The sequence below is a fragment of the Lepisma saccharinum genome, chromosome 18, assembly GCF_977018435.1.
Source record: "Lepisma saccharinum chromosome 18, izLepSacc3.1, whole genome shotgun sequence".
NCBI lineage: Eukaryota > Metazoa > Arthropoda > Insecta > Zygentoma > Lepismatidae > Lepisma > Lepisma saccharinum.
In genome coordinates, this window is record NC_139246.1 from 21856945 (window position 1) to 21876244 (window position 19300).

Consider the following 19300-nt stretch of genomic DNA (forward strand, 5'->3'; position numbering starts at 1 on the left):
ACTCTGTTCCTCGGCTTGCGCACGTTCGTTCGAATAACGCCGTTTTCCAATTTCTCCTTCCTACTCTCGGGCTTCTGTGGGTGGCATTGCATCGGCTAACAGCGCGCCTCCATGATCCGTGGGAAATGCCGCACGGTCTTCTGTTAACGGATGCACCATCGCTCCACCCACTACCTCAACTTTCGTTGGTCTCAACCTGGCTAATCTGAAGCCGTGGAACAAGAGTTCGCAATTTTCGTTTCCTGTGTCGTGCTTAGCTTCTGAATTGTGAGATACGTGATGTGCTTCGTACCTCTGAGCGTCAAGTTCGAACCTTTCTAAAGGTATAGACTGTCTTTGAGCGACGAGTCTCCTTGATGTTTTGGCGTCTTTCGTTTTTGCATATTCTGGGAGTTTAAGACTTGAGGGACTGGCCGCATTGATGGTGAAAGACTCAACGTCATCGTCCGTCTGTGGTGGAAACGTGATTTTATAATACTTTATTGTGAATTAAAATATACTTTCAACTAAAATAAAATATTTTTAATTTGATTCCCCAATGACAAACAAGGATCAAGGCTTTCCTCCTAAGTCGCCTAAGTAGCACGATGTAGTTAAAACATAGAAGAAAACGATTATATTCAGCTAGTTCCGTGATAAATCATTCCACATTCAGAAGGTAAATTGTTTGGAAATATGATACCTAAACCAAATAAAACTCAACGCATTGGATGATGCTACTATTTTATTATAATTATTTTGCATAATATTTGATTTTTTACAAGATGATTTTATTTCCTGCATTGGTGGATGTAGCCAGTATAGCTATATCTACTGCAGAGTCATCTGAAGATTTCCAATAAGTTTATTCGTGTTCATGAATTATTTGAGGCTTGTAGTCAAGCTTGATTGCTTCGCTCAGTGACTTGGCATAGAGTTCCAAACGTTGGGTTTGCTACAATGAAAAATAAACAAAACATGGGCATAAGAACAGCCTAAACATGAACACAAAAATGAATATCAAAACACCGAAAGCTAGGTCAGTGACTAACAAGATTCACTTTTCTCCGTGCAATAATATGAACCAAAACTTATGAAATAATATAATGAACTAGTATGATATTAAGGATAATGAACTTTTAGGTTTTGAGACCACACGACTGAAACTAAAAATGAGATCTGGATTGTAGTTCACCGTAGAGGATTTTAGAAATATTTATTTCTTAAGGGAGTGCTAAAATAAATCCAAATTGAAAATTTTATATATCATACGAAATATTACATCTACTTTTAATATAGTCTAAAATTATCTATTACCACTGATAAGTCCTTCAATGTTTTTAAACAACTACTCCAGTCCATACTCTGAACACAAAGTGTACAATAATAGAACAATTATACAGTTTATATACACGCACTCACACATACACACATATTTTGTATTTTGCTTCTTCAATTTACATATTAGCAAGAATATTTGCAGGAGATACATTTTATATATTCCAAACTACAAGATAATTAAACAAACTGAAATTAATATAGAGGTTTCCTCGGGATATCAGTCAGGTGAGCTATCGATTTATCGTCATCTTCAATCTCTGAAGATGAGAGTGACGTTAGCTCTCGAAATCTCTGAAACCTATCTGGAAATAGCTGGCTGATATCCGTGGAAAACATCTATAATTCGCCGCCAGTGGATCTAAAAGTTGATCCATAATTATTTCTTAGTTCTTTCTCCATATGGAGTTGCTTTATACACTCAGCGAGCGAGTGAGCGAGAAAGATAAAGAGAGCTGTGTGTACATATATGCATGTTTTTGTTTACACTAATTTCTAATGTAAAAAAATATTTTATGTGTACGTTTTGCACAGACACATCTTTTTTAGCTATATTTTTACATTACACGAATATCACTCACTCTCATTGCAAACAAGTCCTTCATCTGGCGGCACATATTCAGATCCAGTTCAGTCACCAAAAGTCCATCTCGGATGCGAGAAAGTCCCTGAAACATAAAATGGAATGTGAATGTTTTGAAATTACCAGAGGCGAAGATATAGTACAAGCAATGCAAGCACTGCTTGCATAATTCGAATATCATTTAATGTACTTAATGTTCTAACCGTATTTAGTTTCCATCGCACTCGATTTCGCGAAAAAATGCGGCCGCAAACTCCCCCAGCAGCTCTGTAGCAAGCACCAGCCTCAATGCTTGCAGCCGTTCTGCGGGAAAATAAGGCCTCCGAAGGAGTCACATGGCGAAGCGTGAATTCTGGTGGAACCCGTCCACAAAGCTTCTACAAAAAGCTGTGCTTTCCGAGCTTGCGTGATTCCCGAAAATAGCCGAGTTCAACCGAAAGCAGAAGGATTCATCTATGGGTACGTTGCCAGCAAAGACTAGTAACGAATATTTGTCTTCATGAACACGTAAACAAGATCGCAAATATAATAATAATTGTTAGTCATAAAATAACTAAAAGAAGTTATTATCACTGTTCTAAATTCCATATATATCATATTATATTACAAATTATTTTAGATTTCGCGAAATGTAAAACGCGTAAAAAAAGTTGACATTGGGAGTTGGGGCAGTGGAATTTCTGCACCCCCGTGAAGAGTTTTCTCAGGGAGGGAGGGAAGATTGGACGGACCTTGGTCCCGCACCCTGCTTCCTGGTCGGTCCAGCTCAAATTACGCCAGACGTGTTGACCGCTACCAGTGTTTGCAACTGCCAAATTATTTACGCAGTAATTCAAGTGAGCTCTTTCACAAATTTTACAATCAATAAATTGACTGCTTTTGAATAAAACTTGGGGTGAAAATAAAGCTATCTGAGAAAGAACTATCTACTGATATTTGTACATGGCATAGAAGTAAATCGTATACATTCTGCATATTATGAGCACAAGAATATGTTTTAATGATTGATTGATTGATTTGTTGTTTTAAGTCCACTTTATGCACAGTAAGGCTAATCGGGACTGGACCTACAGTTTAAAATGGGATCTGAAACACTTGTGCCTCCACCGGGTATCGAACCCGGAACCCCTTGATTACAAGGCGACGACACTACCACTGCGCCATCGGGGAGGCCCGAATATGTTTTAAGTTCTATTATTATGACGCAAGTGGTGTTCCCAGGGTCTTTTTACGGTCCCCATTTTGTCATCTTTTCCTTCCTTTGACGTTTTTTCTTAGATATACTGGGCCAAATGGGGGTTATGTCTACCATCCACCCCCCCTTCGCCCCGGGCACGCCATTGAATGACACTTTATTACTTAAATATTAATGTACATACTCGTTCTGCTGAAATGATTCTGATTCCTCCGCGTAATTTTTATCTCCAAACTGATATATCTTTCCTTTGTGACGGATAAAATTAATGAAATAGGTTGGTATCACTTTCTGTTGTTTCAGAGATTTTCAAAGTGTTCTTGTGTAGATGCTTGCATTTGCAGTTGTGGAAAGCGCGTGGGATAGTGTGAGTGTTTGTTGCTTCGTGTTTTGTGCTGTGAATTTATCGGAATGAACGCGTATTTAGGAACGGTTGATGTGAAGTGCGGGTGTATTATTGAGCAATTGAAAATTGCTTCGTTTAGCTCGAGAGAAATAAGTGTTAAAATGAAAATCGTGGAAGGGGGTCGACCAACACCAAGAGTTTGAAATTTATTGTGGTGAGTACATCGTCTATGCATGTGTTTCTTTGCTTTGAAATGAATTTTTTATTGTTTGTGTTTAACTTTTTATTTAGTGTTAAGTTACTCCAATGCGGTTTTTAGGGTGCCCAAAAATAAATTACATCATGCAGCGTAAAATATACAAATGATTCCCATTTTTTTTTATCTAAATCGGTTTGGTCACCGTTTGACCATATTAAATAATAATGAACAAATAAAGGTACTAATAAGTAAGTAAGAAATTCCGTCTCCCTTTAGTCGTATGCGGAAAGTTCGCATATGCAAAACGTTTAATATCATATGAATAACGTTACCTGGATTTTTTTAAAAAAGTAAATGTGACGTTTGCGGATCATATGGTTTATTTTTAGTACAGTCACTTTATTACGATATTTTGACAAATCCAGCGACTGGGTAAATGAGGCTATAAACCTTGAATCTTTCCCCTCGGCATGTCGTTGTACTACATGTTTTGTTGTACTGAAACATTGCTTGCCTCCTTCGTAAGACTACGCTTCGCTACTGGAAATTACACAACATAATACATTGTTAACAACAAAGCTGGCGTATTTTGCAACTATTTTATAATCTATATGACTTGCTTGGCTAAGGTTGACGTGGCTCCTGCTCCATTTGTCATAGCTACGTAAGTTTTCACAGGGACGGCAGGTTGCTACGAATGAAAATTATTATTATATATACCCATATCTCGAATGGTTAACACAGTTAGATCTACCTATCTTACAGAAAAGTAGGTATAAAATTGATGATTTTTTACATAAAGTATTGTGTTTGCAAATAGACAGTGAATCTTGCTTAAGTGATATAGCTTACAAAAATATCCGAATGGAACAAATCAGTCCTAACATCTTTGTAGATGTCAAGTAGCAGATCTTCCTGAAGAATAGATTTTGCAATGTAATGAAATACAGGATAAATATGAAGTTCTATATCAACATATTTTTTTCTGTCTAACGATGTACTTTTAAAATTTTATTTTATGCTGTATTAGGTTTTATACTGTGCTCATCACGTAAAATAAACCATTATTGTTATTACAAACTTACGGGAGTTCGGCTTCCATCAGGAGCGGAGACGTAACTGGACCCGTAGAAGAGTCCCAGTTCCTTGTGAGCTGGCCTGGCATCTCCAGAGGTGAATTCCCTTGGGAAGGTCTCATAGCCCACTCTGTTGATGGCAACAGTGTAGTAGCTGTTGGTGATCGCAGCGTTCCTTGCTTCGATTCCCCACATCTGCTCACTGAAACAAACAAAATCGAGATACTTAGGGCGCCGGATGCAATTGTCCATTTATTGCCTAAATGGACATTCATGAAAGACTAGACTGTGTGACCACATTTACATAATGTAACATGCTTAGTTCTTAGGCTGGACGCCCATCGTAGCCAGGGCGACCCGAAGAGAGAAAAATATATGTAATCAAGTGCAAGCTCGCCCGCTGAAGAAGACTGACTTCTGGAGGCGACATGTTCTCTTCACTCCACTTAGCTTCCATTCCATTTGGCATAGGCGAATCAAAGAGTCTTAACCTTAGCACTCTCGAGTTGTCATTTTCGTTTCAAGATTGGCTAAAATTGGGACTGGGCCTACAGTTTAATGCAGGATTCGAACTACGTACTAACCCATACAGCACAAATCTCAAAGGGATATCCTGATCAGATCCATGGATTGGATATTCTTTAGACGTCCGTGGAATATCCCTCCTTGGATATCCATTGCACATGCATGGGATATCCAGAGAATCTCCTAGCCTATTTGTGTACTAGTTACGGACATCTGAATACTTATTGAAAGGACCAAACACTGCATTTAGCCAATGCCAATGACTATGACAAAATTTTTAATGATTTTACAGAGTATAAAGTCCCGTTACCATTACATAAAAGCATTATGTTGTTGTTGTTTCAATCACGTGATATAGAGCAGAGTTTTCTTTTACAGTTTATTCTGCCTATCTGAAAGTTTACAGTAACTGAGTAAATGGAGAAAACTCAGGATAAGGCTGCATGCTGAGTCCAAGTTTCGAAATGTACTGAATAAAAAAATCTTTCAAAGTGAGAAAACATTGTACTCCTTAATCTCGTGTGATGGCAATAAGACTTTACGTACACGGTACACCAAATTCACTATGCTGTACATACCTGACATGGGCAACTGTGGCAGAAGGGTTGAAAACAATCTCAGCACCGTTGATTCCATACATCATCCAGTTTTGAGGGTGGTGGCGTCCAAAACATATGTTCACTGCGATTTTGCCAAATTGAGTCTGCAAGTATGATCAGAAAAATATTTTATACTACTTTCGTGCAAGATAACATATCGAAAACGCAAATTATATACAAGCTCCATTCCTATCAGCAGAGTATTGCAAGTACCGAATATCTGTTATTTATTTAAACTTACAATCTGAATATGTAAGGTATTCTGAGAATTTATTAAGTAAGATCTAGTTCTTCATATGGCAACACTGCCCCTCTCTCTCTCTCTCTCTCTCTCTCTCTCTCTCTTATATATATATCTATATATATATATATATATATATATATATATATATATATATATAAGTACTGAAAAAACGAGATGAGATTTGGCCTGCCTCGTTTATCATCTTGAGTTGCTATTGTCCGTTTCAGTTTCATTTTCTGCCTCGAATTACAAGTGTCTTCCACAGTTTCCGGTCTCGAGTTACAAGTGCCTATATCATATTTCGGACTCGGGTTACAAGTGTATTTCCGTTTTTCGGTATCGAGTTACAATTGTCTACGAGGGTTCTCGAGTTGTAAACGCTTGTATTGTCTCGGTCTTGTATTGATACATAAACCCTCAGAGTTCGGTCGAGTTCTCGTCTTGACATAGGCGTAACTTGGCGGGGGTAAGTGTGGCCCAATTTTTCACGTTACTAAATTTGAAAGTGATAGATAATTTTGTTAACTTCCTGGGACCGGAGGAGTAAAGTATTAAAGAGTATTCTTTATGATTGCACAAATGTAAGTTATTTAGCAAAATAGTTTGCTAAAGCTTAGATGCTTTTTTTGTTGGATGGAAAATGTGTTGATTCTGCCCCCGAAGTTAAGTCCAAGTCCCAAGTTTGATTCTGGCCCCGAAGTTAAGTCCGAGTCCCAAGTTTGATTTTGTCCCCCAGAGTTAACTCCCAAGTTCGATTTTGTCTTCCAGAGTTAACTCCCAAGTTCGATTTTGTCCCCTAGAATTAACTTCCAAGTTCGATTTTGTCCCCTAGAATTAACTTCCAAGTTCGATTTTGTCCCCTAGAATTAACTCCCAAGTTCGATTTTGTCCCACAGAGTTAACTCCCAAGTTCGATTTTGTCCCCTAGAATTAACTCCCAAGTTCGATTTTGTCCCCTAGAATTAACTCCCAAGTTCGATTTTGTCCCCTAGAATTAATTCCCAAGTTCGATTTTGTCCCCCAGAGTTAACTCCCAAGTTCGATTTTGTCCCCTAGAATTAATTCCCAAGCTTACATGCTTCTTTTGTTGGATGAAAAACTTGTTGCTTCTTCCCCCGAAGTTAAGTCCAAGTCCCAAGTTTGATTTTGTCCCCTAGAATTACCTCCCAAGTTCGATTTTGTTCCCCCGAGTTAACTCCCAAGTTCGATTTTGTTCCCTAGAGTTAACTCCAAGTTTGATTTTGTTCCCCAGAGTTAACTCCCAAGTTCGATTTTGTCCCCTAGTATTAACTCCCAAGTTCGATTTTGTCCCCACCCCCAAGTTAGGCGCAAGGATTCGCCCATGCGTCTTGATATATAAACTACAATCACGAAGAATTAAGTCGAGTTCTCATCTCTTTCCTCAAAATACGGTGTCTCTGTTGCATCCCTAGGAGCATTCACAGATTATGATGGTGGTAAGCTAGGAAAATTCTCGGATCTCTCATGCTAGTAAGTATTAGATGAAAAACCTTTGTCCCCAACTGTACGCTTACCTGGAAAACTGGGTGACCAGTGTTGCCTTCCATGTAGTAATGGGACTCGTTGAAATCTCCAACCCTGGGGATGTGGTTCTTCCTTGTTTTCCCAATAATATTTCCAGTGTTGGAAACGATGACAGTTGTGTTCCACATAACTTCGCCATGTTCTTCATCTCGCTCAAGGATTGAGTTCACGATGACCATATTGTGTTGTTTTGCAAGCTAAAAACAATTGTTAGTAATATTTAGTTAATTGTTGTAATAGTTATTAACATGTATATTACTATATTATTATTATTATTATTATGAGCATGGTCATCATCTAGCTGTAATCAGCACTTAAGGAACACTATCATTAGTAATGATACATAAGCACACACACACACTAAGGTACACAGAAAGTAATATTTGTTTGGATTAAAGAAAAACATTGGGATTGGTGATAATTTATTTAGGCAACAAATAACAGTTGACTACATCATATTTCTAAAATTATTCTGACCAAATCGTAGCTATATTTAAAATTAGCAGGTCAAAATTAGATAAATTTCAAAATGTTGTAGGAAAAAGCTTAACCAAGTGCTTTTGGCAAAATGTTAAGAGAAAAGTTTTTTTCTGTACAGAAAATATTTAAAAGTAAAATATTTTGCACTTTCATAATAGGTAAACAATAAAATATTCATATTAAAATACTCTTCAATTTGTAGTTCCTAATGCATTTAGTTCCATTTATATTAAATTAGATAAATTTCAAAATGTTGTAGGAAAAAGCTTAACCAAGTGCTTTTGGCAAAATGTTAAGAGAAAAGTTTTTTTCTGTACAGAAAATATTTAAAAGTAAAATATTTTGCACTTTCATAATAGGTAAACAATAAAATATTCATATTAAAATACTCTTCAATTTGTAGTTCCTAATGCATTTAGTTCCATTTATATTAAAGGACAAGCAAACTGTAATTAGTATCAAAATACATAATTTATTCAATACAAATTCGAAACACATTTTTCTTAAGAAACATTTTCCCTTCAATTTGAACCTGCAGCATATTAATCTTCATAGAGTTACGGTGCATTTAATATTCTAATTGTTAATAATAAAACAATCGTCGATTTAAAAATCAATTACATTATCTTGGTCTTGGATCTTTAATCAAAAAGATTAGATGTGTGTTAGTTAAGGGAGTGTATTCATTTGTTAAAAATTAGAACCACTGCTTGTAATGCTGATGCATACATTTAGGGGTTCTTCTCTTTAGTCGAACATATTTCATTGTTTCATGGAGTAAGAAAGGTCGACGTTCAGTTTATTTCATGTAACTTTAACTCTTATATATGAGCGGCTTGTACTACCACCCTTACATTATAGTGGATCGGATCCTATTTTAAACCGTATGTCCAGTCCCGATCATCCTATCTGCGCATAAAATGGACTTAAAGGAAAACTCAACCATTTACACTGTAAATCTGAATCTACATGTCTGTGGTAAACACTTACCTGGCGAACGAAATCCGTGGTTGGGCCACCTTCAACAGGTTCAGCCAATTCACACCAAGGGATTTTCTCCCTGGTGCAGAAATGGAATGGCATTGCTGAAAAAGAAAATCCATTATTGAGTCCACAAAAATGTACCCACGTCCATATTTAACGTCACGTCAGACACAATAACTGAATAAGATGAACAGCACACAACAACAACACAGCTCAAAATAAACGTCTAGAACGTCGTTATTTCAACTACAGCAGTGGTGAACTAGCAATCATGTCGCCCGCTAGATACAGTCAGTGTTTATTGTCAGTTTCGTGGTACTGGAAGATGCCTCAATATTTGATAAATTGAATATATTTGACAATACGAAACGAATAAAATATTTTATATTGTACAATCACCATACGTTTTAAAATGTACACCAGAAGAGGGGATTGTAGCTAGCCTTTGTGACGAAGCTGTTGCCTTACTGCTAGAAGTCCCAAGTTCGAATTGTGGTAATGTATGACCTTCTGATTCTGCTTCTTCCCTAATTTAAATAGTCAAAATTTATCTTATTCCAAAGTTTCCTGGTATTGCACTAACTTTTACGTCACATATTCCATAATATTAAATATCTTTAACTTCTCTACCAACAAGTGGCGTCTAGATCCCCAGAGCTCTTTACTGTCCCTTAATCAATCCCATCTTATCATTATTTATCCCCATCGTCGCAATTAGGCGCACAAGGTGAACAAAAGCAACGTAAAATAAAATCTAGGTTAGGATAGAAATAATTATAGATATCTCCAAACATATATCGTTACGTAAAATCACTACAAACATGTAGTATCGACTGAAATGTGTAAAAATAAATTAATATGACAGTCTTATCATTGTAATTAATTGTGACTGAAATTTTATGTGCAGCATAAATATTATATGTAATTGCACAAAATCTGGTATCTAATTATGACTATATGCCTGTAAAGTACCTACTTTAAGTTGAGAAACTATGATCTCTGATTTTCAGAACCTCTTGAGCCTAAATAGTTTGAATATAGGACTCGTATATCCAGTTGCGAAATGAGGGTGACGTCTGCAAGCGGAAAGAAAGTGGTCCCTGAATATTGTCTGCCACTAACAGGATCAACTCAAGTTCCATGGAACGTCGCTGTAGTAAAATGACAGCGATTATATAGAACGGAACGCAAACCAGTATTTGCTACCGCGGTGAGGAAGACGATAGGTGGAAGCGGAAGGAAGTGTTAGTGACGTTTGTTAAAGGCACCATGCCAGCATTCGCCAGGAGTAATTGCGCTCTCTTCAATACTTTCAACTGTTGTCTTCTCTTAACGCAACGATTCAAACTCAAAATATAAACTTACGCCAGAGTTCCTGGAAGCAGATGATGTTGACATCGCAGTGAGCGGCTGCCTGGACGATGGTCTCAATTTTCTTAAAAATGGCTTCCCTTTGCTCATGAAACGGAGCTGTTGTTGGTGCAGCTATTTGGTGCTGTACAGCGCCAACTCGGATGACTCTGGAATTAAAGAGAATGTACTTCAATTAAAGAACAGTTAATTCAAACACATCTCATTCTCTTTGGTTTCATTCATGGGTCTCGCCTCGTGTTGAGAATGCAGGTCTCATTTCAGGTAATGTAGGTGCAGTTTCACTTCACCACATATTAAGGACGTCATCATTTTACACCGGCCTCAAGAGCTGGTGCGGTGGTGACTCAAAATGGCTTCGTCTGCACTGAAACTGTTCTCATTCATGATATGCATTCTGTAGGCAATAATGCGGAATGTCACGCCGATTTTGTTGTACGGAGGACGAATAAACTGGATGCAGGCATAAACTGATATTTTTAATACTATTGCTTCTTCACTTGCACGCAAAGTGAAATAAAGTATGCCGATGCACCAAAACATGCGTCTATCTTCTGCTGCAACATGAAGGAAAGCATCCATTTGCAATATTAGATATTTTTACAAAAAAAATACCACTTAAATTTGTAGCGCATATGCAAAAATAAGATGTCGTTAACTAAAAATATATAATATTCATGAGTTATCTTGTGTGATTTAGTCACTGATGATCAACATTCCTACATGCGCAATCTCTTCCACCCAGTTCAAAAATAGTAGCAAAATAATTGGAATATTGTTCACTAAATATGCCCAACCACCATGGTGTCCCAGAAGTCTTTCCCTGATTACAAACTTTATTCATATCCGCTATATGCAAGGTAGAGATGGGAAAGTGCCAAAATGTTGGAAAACTAACCAAGTTTTTTTTTTTTTCTTGCAGGTTTGAGTAACGTGCCTGTAGTGTAGCAGTGACAGTGCCCAGAAAACTGGAAATATTCACAAATCAGGAAAAAGCTCAGCATGTCCTCTGGTATCACGAGACCCGGTCACCAATAAGAGTGTAGAGGAACTTTCAAATGTACATAATTCTTTCGTCTAGAATATCTTCCATCAATAAGTTGGTATTTAAAAAATGAAATTTATCTTCATTCCCAAATCCTGTCAAGTCCAAGAAACATTGTATGGAAAGATGTCAAGAGCATTAATTCCGGATTCCTTGGCACTGACACTGCTACACTACAGCCACATTACTGAAACCTGCAACTAATAAACTTGGTTAGTTTTCCAACATTTTGGCACCACTTTCACATCTCTACATTGCATATAGCGGATATGAATAAAGTTCGTAATCAGGGAAAGACTTCTGGGACACCCGGTATATTATCTAATTGTGCTCAAACCCTACTACCTTTGCCATATACTACTTTAAAGAACTTGGAACAGAAATATCAACATTTCATATCACAAAATATCGAAATCAAACAGTAATGAAACATAAAAATACAACACAGTTTGTAATAGAGAAAAAAAGAATTAATAAGTTTGCAATACCTTGGAGGACGCAGTTCTTCTTGCTTTGCAGTGACGCGATAGCCTTGGATTTCAAAGTTATGCTTCTGGGAGAGACTTTGGGCATCTGCTGGGATCGTCAGTTTCCTGAAATACAGAGGAAAAAATACATTTAAAAGTGGAAAACCAAAGTAAAGGTTAAGTTGCACATGATATAGCTTTAAAATTAATTATACACATAAAGCAGGATGTTTAGGATGCGATTAAAACTTGTTTGCATAAAAAAACAAATAGTGTGATATTTCTCGAGTGCGTGCAACATTATGTTTTACTTTGCGTTACGAGCTACGTCAGGATCGTAATGCGGTGTGTATGTCATCGAAAGAGCAGAGTCGTTTAATATTTGTTTTTGTCGTTAAGTCTACTTTATGTTCATAGGTCAATGTGGACTGACAGTTTCAAATTGGGATCCAAACCGTCATGCATTTTTGCCTCCAGGGTGGGTCGAACCCGGGGCTCATTGAGATCAAAATGGCAACGTTAGCACTACATCATTAAGGAGGCCCCTTTAAATGCATCATTCACACACACATACGTATGGATATTTTTCTGGATTACATAGGAATACGCACGCATCCCTTTGTTCGCTTCTCATCCCCCACTTTCGACGCCCGCGGCGATAACATTCAAAAGGATGCTTACAATAGCCTAATTGGGACTGGACCTACAGCTTAAAATTGGGGTTCAAACCGGGATCAAACCCGCAAGCTGGCAGCGTTCCCAATGTCATCGGGAGGCCCAAAATCCAGAAAGAAATGTTCCCTTGCGCTATTTAGCATTAAAAACAGTAAAAGGCACGCATTGCTACCAACAGTCAACAAATGTATCTTATCTATGAAAATACTGTAATAATTCTTTCAAGATACGCTCAGTAAACAACGTAATCAGTACGATGAAACCTAAGAAGCCAAGTCGTGACGAAGAGAGATAGAAGAGGACATTTTATAACATGCTTCTCAGGAAAACAAGTGACCTCAATTTCTGACATTATCAGTGGTTTCTGTCAGAGGCAGAGAAGGCGACAAGTGTGCCCCTTTAAGTTTGTCGCCCACAGTGTCCCTCCTCATTGGCGGATTTAGAAAGAGGGGCACGGGGGCATGTGCCTACATTTGGGACTAGATTTAGTAGACACTTAAAAGTTGATACCGGAATCGTATCCGGGCCTTGTTAATTGCAAGGCAACAACGTTAACTGATGGGACAAAACTAGAGTATTCCAGGTCAGATATTTCCGAAGTTTGCGACAGTTTCTCCTGAGAAAATGAAGTTTAAAACTTATATTATTTTCAGTAAATCATTGTCAGTAAAAATAACGTAGAACCACTGGCGGCGTACGCAGGATTGTTTCTCGGGAGGGACTAGATAGTAACTAGTTGCTTTCTAGGAGGGGCTTCATACGCATTAAGATATTTCGTATTTTTAGAACTTTCCACTTTCTAAAATGGCAATCAGAGGTTATTTTAAGGAGGTTTGGATTTACCACCCCGGTTTCGCCCGAGTTCTTCACTGCTTTTATTTGAAAATGTTGATTTTCTCAAAATTTCGGAGGGGGCTGTAGCCCCATCAGCTCCCTGTGCGTACGCCAGTGCATAGAACTATTCCTATTGCGCGAAAATCTACCAACGCTATCATATTATGATCAAATGTTACTGGGTTAGTTTCCTGGTGGAGGTACAGTCACAGCCAGTAAAAATGGGCTTCTACCCCGGCCGTTGAGTTGGGCAACACACAACTCCTTGCAGGGAAACGAGTCTTTCAGGATGCAGCTGTCCCATTTTTATTGGCGGTGACTGTACAGTGGGATCCATGAGTATTGCCGTGCAAACAGTCCATCACCATTTTCGTGCACTTTATTTGACCGAATAATAGCTTCAAGAATTAAAAGAAAACTCAAAACAAGCTGTTGACAACTTCTGCACCAGCATATATAAAAATCCATCGCTTAAAAACACAAAGGATGTAAGAAAAAAATTAATCAAAATAGTCATGGACAATTTGCACGGCAATACTTATGAATCCCACTGTACATTAGTGGTTCGGTTATAGTGCTCGTCCCCAAACAAACCTCACTTTACTTCAAAGAAAGTTCCGAAAGATCAGTTTTCCCCCTAACAACCACATGTCAGGTCCACGTGCAGTGCAATAAATCGTCCCCTGAAACCTTTCCAACCAATAGCGTCCGTCCAAGAAATGACAGCTCTCATCAAGTCCACGTGGACTAAATGAGATGTTGCTAATTCAGTTTCATAGAGATTTTTGAACACGAGGTTGCGGTTCTCTATCTTTGTTAGGTTGTGTTATTGTGTTTTGCTATTTTTCTATGCAATATGAAGACCTTGGGAGTAAAACGTCACAGTGAATGAATGGATGTCTAAACTCTGCAAGTAAAAGTGACAACAGCGCTTTGCCGAAAAGCAGGTGGTGGCTCGAAACCAGATACGGTTCTGGTCGGCTTCCTCTGGGGTTATGTCAAAGATGCCGAACTGGTGATACGTTCAGGACTTGGGGTATACTTCGAAGATCCAGTTCCGGTTAGGGTTATCCGACCACAAACTGAGTTTATATCGAACCTTTGTAATTATTTTGATGTGAACATCTCTCTCTCTCTCTCTCTCTCTCTCTCTCTCTCTCACTCACACACACAGACTTATAAACTTGCAGCATATTCTGTGGCTCCCCCCAGGAAAAAATCTATGTCGTTCCTAAGCGCCGTATGTTGTGGAATTGTATTATTTGCCTTTTGTTTACCTCTGCAAGGAAAGCCGGAGCCCATTCGTAGGGTCTGCGAACGGAAACATTCTTCTCCAGAAATCTCTGGAATTCTGGCATGGAAATTCCATGAAAAATTTACGGCGCGGTTCACTGTAGTAGGCGTTGCATCATTTGACACAGATTTCTTGTCGTCGGTATGGCGCGGCTCGGACGACGTAGCCACCCTATAGATCAGACAGTGCGGTGCGACAGCGGCGAACAGACAAGAGAAGACAACATTGACCGACTGCTCACTTTGATCCAATGTTGCCATAAGCAGTGAGCACAATTTACCTATCCTTAACGCACGGCCATGAAAAAAAGACGGCTGGGCAGAATTGCGCTAGTGCCACATATGGGAAAAGCAAATCGAGAGCGGAACAAAAGTCGCTGGCTTCCTCGCACTGTGTGGCAACGTCAACCGGGCTGCGTTGCCTAATTTAAGCTTCAGACCGACCTCTCTCCGGGGCACTTTTGTATCATCCCTGACCTTTCGAGCAAATACTGTTAATTTGCATCACATGCATTACAAAGACCCAACTCTACAACAAGATCTTTCATTCTGTTAAACCTCCGAACACACGGGGTTGTGCTCGGACGTGGCAACAGCGCGAACGTCTGCCACCCGCCTAATTTCATGGCCGTGCGTATAGGTACAAAGTTTTTCTCTTTGAATCAGAATTTCCATTCATCACTGAAAAATGAAAACCGCGGCCACGAAACTCCAACTGTTACTATTATTAATACCACTGACCTCTTGGAAAATAGTAATTTATATATATAGCGTCAACTTTCATGGCAAAGTGGTTATCACAGCTCGCTACGACATCACGAGTCCCGGGTTCGAATTCCGGCCAGGGCATTTGCGAGTATCAATTTTATATCAGCATTCATCCTCATCGTCGCTATTAGCCAAAAAGTGCAGAAAAGCGACGCTAAATAACAAGAACCAAATAAATGAAAAAAAAATAGGAGCCGGCTCAGTGGTCAACTTTCGATCTCGGGTTTCCCGGGTTCTTTGTAAGTGTACAAAAATGTACAAAACCAGAATTTACTGAAAGAATGAAAATTACGAGGAGAATAATGAAAGAAATAATGTATGATTGTGCAAAGCCAAATCAAAAATAATTGTAACCCATTTTGGATTTGTAGCGTGAAAACAGACGAGAGATGCTGTGAAAGACAGCGGATTAAGTGTCTATGGAAATTATTCGTGTTGGGGAAGCTTTATGAGAACTCCCTTAACTGGGGAAAAGCATCACTCCACGTTTCCTCCACTTTAAGCACTACGGCCTTGGCTTATACAGCTTATATTTATCGTGAAGTTTTTACACATTAAAAAATTCATATCTCAAAAGACATCATCATCTCCGCATTTTGTAATAAAAAGCTTATCTATTATTTCAATATAAATATTTATCGAAGATATTCAAGCGATAACACAATTTTTGTTTCGGCCACCTCTCCGCAATAAAGCAGTTCAAATTCCGTCAAGTATAGTGAACCCCATATACAGGGTGTCCACAAATTATCTTTACAACTTCAAATCTAAATAACTAAATAATGGAACGAGGTATCTCAGTTTTGTTTCCTTTATTTAAAAGATAAACTCTCAAAGTTTTTTTTTACCACCTCACTGCATCTCTATGCGTGGCCCCCTTGTTGCCCGTAGGATATCAAAAAGGGGCCAATGATTTGATTGTGCATAAGACCACACCACACATGAACCTTTGGGCTTTGGCGGTCGATTTCTCGAACCTCGTGAGGCTTTTCAGACCCCCCCCCCCCCAAATTCGACAGTTATGCCTATTCAATCATTTATGAGAAAAGGAAACACACTGTGCCTTCTCCTGTGGAGTAGTCATTTTGTGGAAATGTGACCTCACATCTTCCCTACTTACTCAATGTGCCTAAAGAAACAGCAAACAAAACTTTGAGAGTTTCTCTTTTACATTAAGGCAACAGAACTGAGATACCTCTTTCCATTATTTAGTTATTTAGATTTAAAGTTGTAAATATAATTTGTGGACACCCTGTATTTTTTATTTACATACTAATAGGGGATGAACTGTTACAAAGTTCTACTCATTCCCTTTTGTATTCGAACATGCTGGATTCTTATATAGGTAAAGACAAGAGATACGAACTTGGTTATAAAACTGGCTATTTACAGCAGACTCAAGTTTTTGTGACCACTTTTACACACGAAATTTCCGTCGAATTCCCTTTCAGATATTTATCGTTCACTCTACATTTAAACTTATACATACTCGTATTCCCGGCCATACAAGATCCTCTTCACTTCAGCCAATGGTTCTGGTGGAATGTTCTCCTCCAACAAACTTTCCAAGCTATCGACTTGCTTCTGTCCCGAAGACATCTTGACTGCAGTCTTAGACATGTCTTAAGTGAACAGCTCCGTTTCTTGATTGGGCGTTTGAGCAAGCGGCTGTTGCTAGCTAGATCGCCCGTCGAGCAGCGTTCGTATAAAAAGCAAGCTGTTATCAGCTCTGTGTCCTTGTTTTATTTGCCCAGTGACCTCTTGAAATGGTGTCCTTGCCGCGCATTATACAACACGTGTGTACCCTACGTCAAGTCAGAGAATGTATACATAAAAAAAGTTTGGAGAATCATGGTTTACTTTACAAGTGGATATAAACACGCTGAAGCTCAGGGAGAAAGAGAGAGAATGCGATGTTAAAAACAGCGCTAAGTTTGCGTACATGCAGATAAATACCTGAATGCTATAATGGTAAACATTCAGTACTCGGGCTTTGTTGGAGAATATGTTGTGTAGTCGGGTGCATAAATATATTAACAGTCAAATTGTCCATCGCAATTTTCATTCAGTTTTCCCTTAAATTGTACTTATTTTTAAGTATCGTATTCATGCTGGTGCAAAGGTTGTTATCTTGATTCAATTCTTCAACCTCGTATTGCGTGAAGATGAGTGAATGTACAAGTATTGCCATGCAAACTGTCCACGACTATTTTCATTAATTTCTCTCCTGCATCGTATGTGTGTTTAAGGATTGCATATTTACGTGTGCTGGTGCGGAGGTCGTTAGTAGCTTGTTTGGTGGTTGGTAGCGTCGCTTTTCTTCCACGTTTGGCTAATCGCAACGATGAGGATTTCTTACGAAATTATGAAATTGATGAAGGGACACTCACAAAGAACACCCATGCCCACGCCGGGATTCGAACTCCAGACCCCTGGCACTGTGCTAACCACTCTGCCAATTTGGCGTTTGTGCCTTGTTGTTTCAATGGCTGAAGCTCTTATTGCGTAAAACAAAGACAATAAACATCGTGATGGACAATTCGCTTTGTAATACTTATGCATGGACAATTTGCGTGGTGACATCTTTGTATTCGACTGTAAAGACAAAAACAGTCTGGAGAGCCCGAACCGGGGGAGGGGGGGGGGTCGATCGCTCCTCCTCCAACAGGTTAGGCTCCCCGATGGCGTAGTGGTTACGTCGTCGCCTTGTAATCAAGGGGTCCCGGCTTCGATGCCTGGTAGAGGCACATAGTGGTTCGGATCCCACTTCAAGCTGTACGTCCAGTCCCGATTAGCTTATCTGTGCATAAAGTGGACTTAAAACAAGAGTTCAATCAATCCTCCAACATGTCTAAATAAATGTAGACGAAGGAACCAAGTGGGCGACAGTTAAAATAAGAATCATCCGCCCCACCCTGCCGTACCGGAGGGAAATAATGAGGGTTGGTTTTGCAACAAGAAAGGACTTACATCTCTAACCAAACTTTCATAAAATATTTTAATAAAAATGTGAAGGTTGTTCCCTAGGCATTACAAAGTGATTCACACATTCTCGATTACGGTCATAGTGGGGGATAGTGAGATTAGCATCATGCTCCGGCCATCTTTAATTCCAATGCACCCATCCATGATAGGTTGATTGAACTCCAGGGTCACTTATGAAAGGATATCGACAGAAAACTTCCACTCCACATCAACTAGAAACTTTCAGCAGACGCTCCGTATAAAAGAACGGGATAGTTTGACCACAAATGATGTCCTTTTCTGAAACTGCAGGATAATGCACGACCTCATACTACCCATCTCGCTACCTGCATATTAAAGAAACCCCCCCCCCATTACAGCCTGAATCTTTCTTTCAGTAATAACCAATTCTTTGGAGCCCTTATAATTCTGGGAAAGGCAAGAATTTAAGCAGTTGCGACAGAGTAAATAAGGATGACTGATCTTTACTTCGGAGTGTTGGTTTCCAGAGGATTACATCGATAAATAAATATAGTTTCCAAAGCAACTTACACAGTTTCACTCGTATAAAAATAACTCCTGAAAACCCGATTCCAAAACGCCAAGTTCAAAGTCGTTGCGATTCTGAAAGGTCAAATGATACAATCCAAAAATAACGACTGGATAAAACATCAACATGAGTGTACTTGAGCTCTTGACCTGATCATCACGGAATGACGTAAGACCCTCAAAGCACTTAATTGGTAGATTGAACGCCGAGGGAACATGACCGACCTATTTAATTTGCTCT

The 19300-nt window shown here is 38.9% G+C and overlaps 1 protein-coding gene across 1 annotated transcript; it reads right to left on the bottom strand.

Annotated features, from left to right (window-relative positions):
• Positions 1-706: 706 nt before the first annotated feature.
• On the bottom strand, positions 707-17244 carry pyd3 (beta-ureidopropionase pyd3). The gene is made up of 9 exons (XM_083140310.1): positions 17036-17244; positions 11998-12102; positions 10459-10613; positions 9100-9194; positions 7620-7826; positions 5820-5944; positions 4726-4918; positions 1899-1985; positions 707-934 (listed from the first exon to the last, which is right to left on the bottom strand). The coding sequence occupies exons 1-9, from the start codon at positions 17164-17166 to the stop codon at positions 845-847; spliced, it is 1188 nt and encodes a 395-aa protein (XP_082996436.1). The 5' UTR covers positions 17167-17244; the 3' UTR covers positions 707-844.
• Positions 17245-19300: the final 2056 nt, after the last annotated feature.

What these genes read in the sequence shown, in the direction of transcription:
- pyd3 (XM_083140310.1), bottom strand. Translation starts at nt 17,166, where the DNA reads ATGTCTAAGACTGCAGTCAAGATGTCTTCGGGACAGAAGCAAGTCGAT. An exon ending in CCACGGATTTCGTTCGCCAG is followed by an intron (nt 7,827 to 9,099) that starts GTAAGTGTTTAC and finishes AATTGTTTTTAG; the next exon opens with CTTGCAAAACAACACAATAT. An exon ending in CTGGTCACCCAGTTTTCCAG is followed by an intron (nt 5,945 to 7,619) that starts GTAAGCGTACAG and finishes TCATACTTGCAG; the next exon opens with ACTCAATTTGGCAAAATCGC.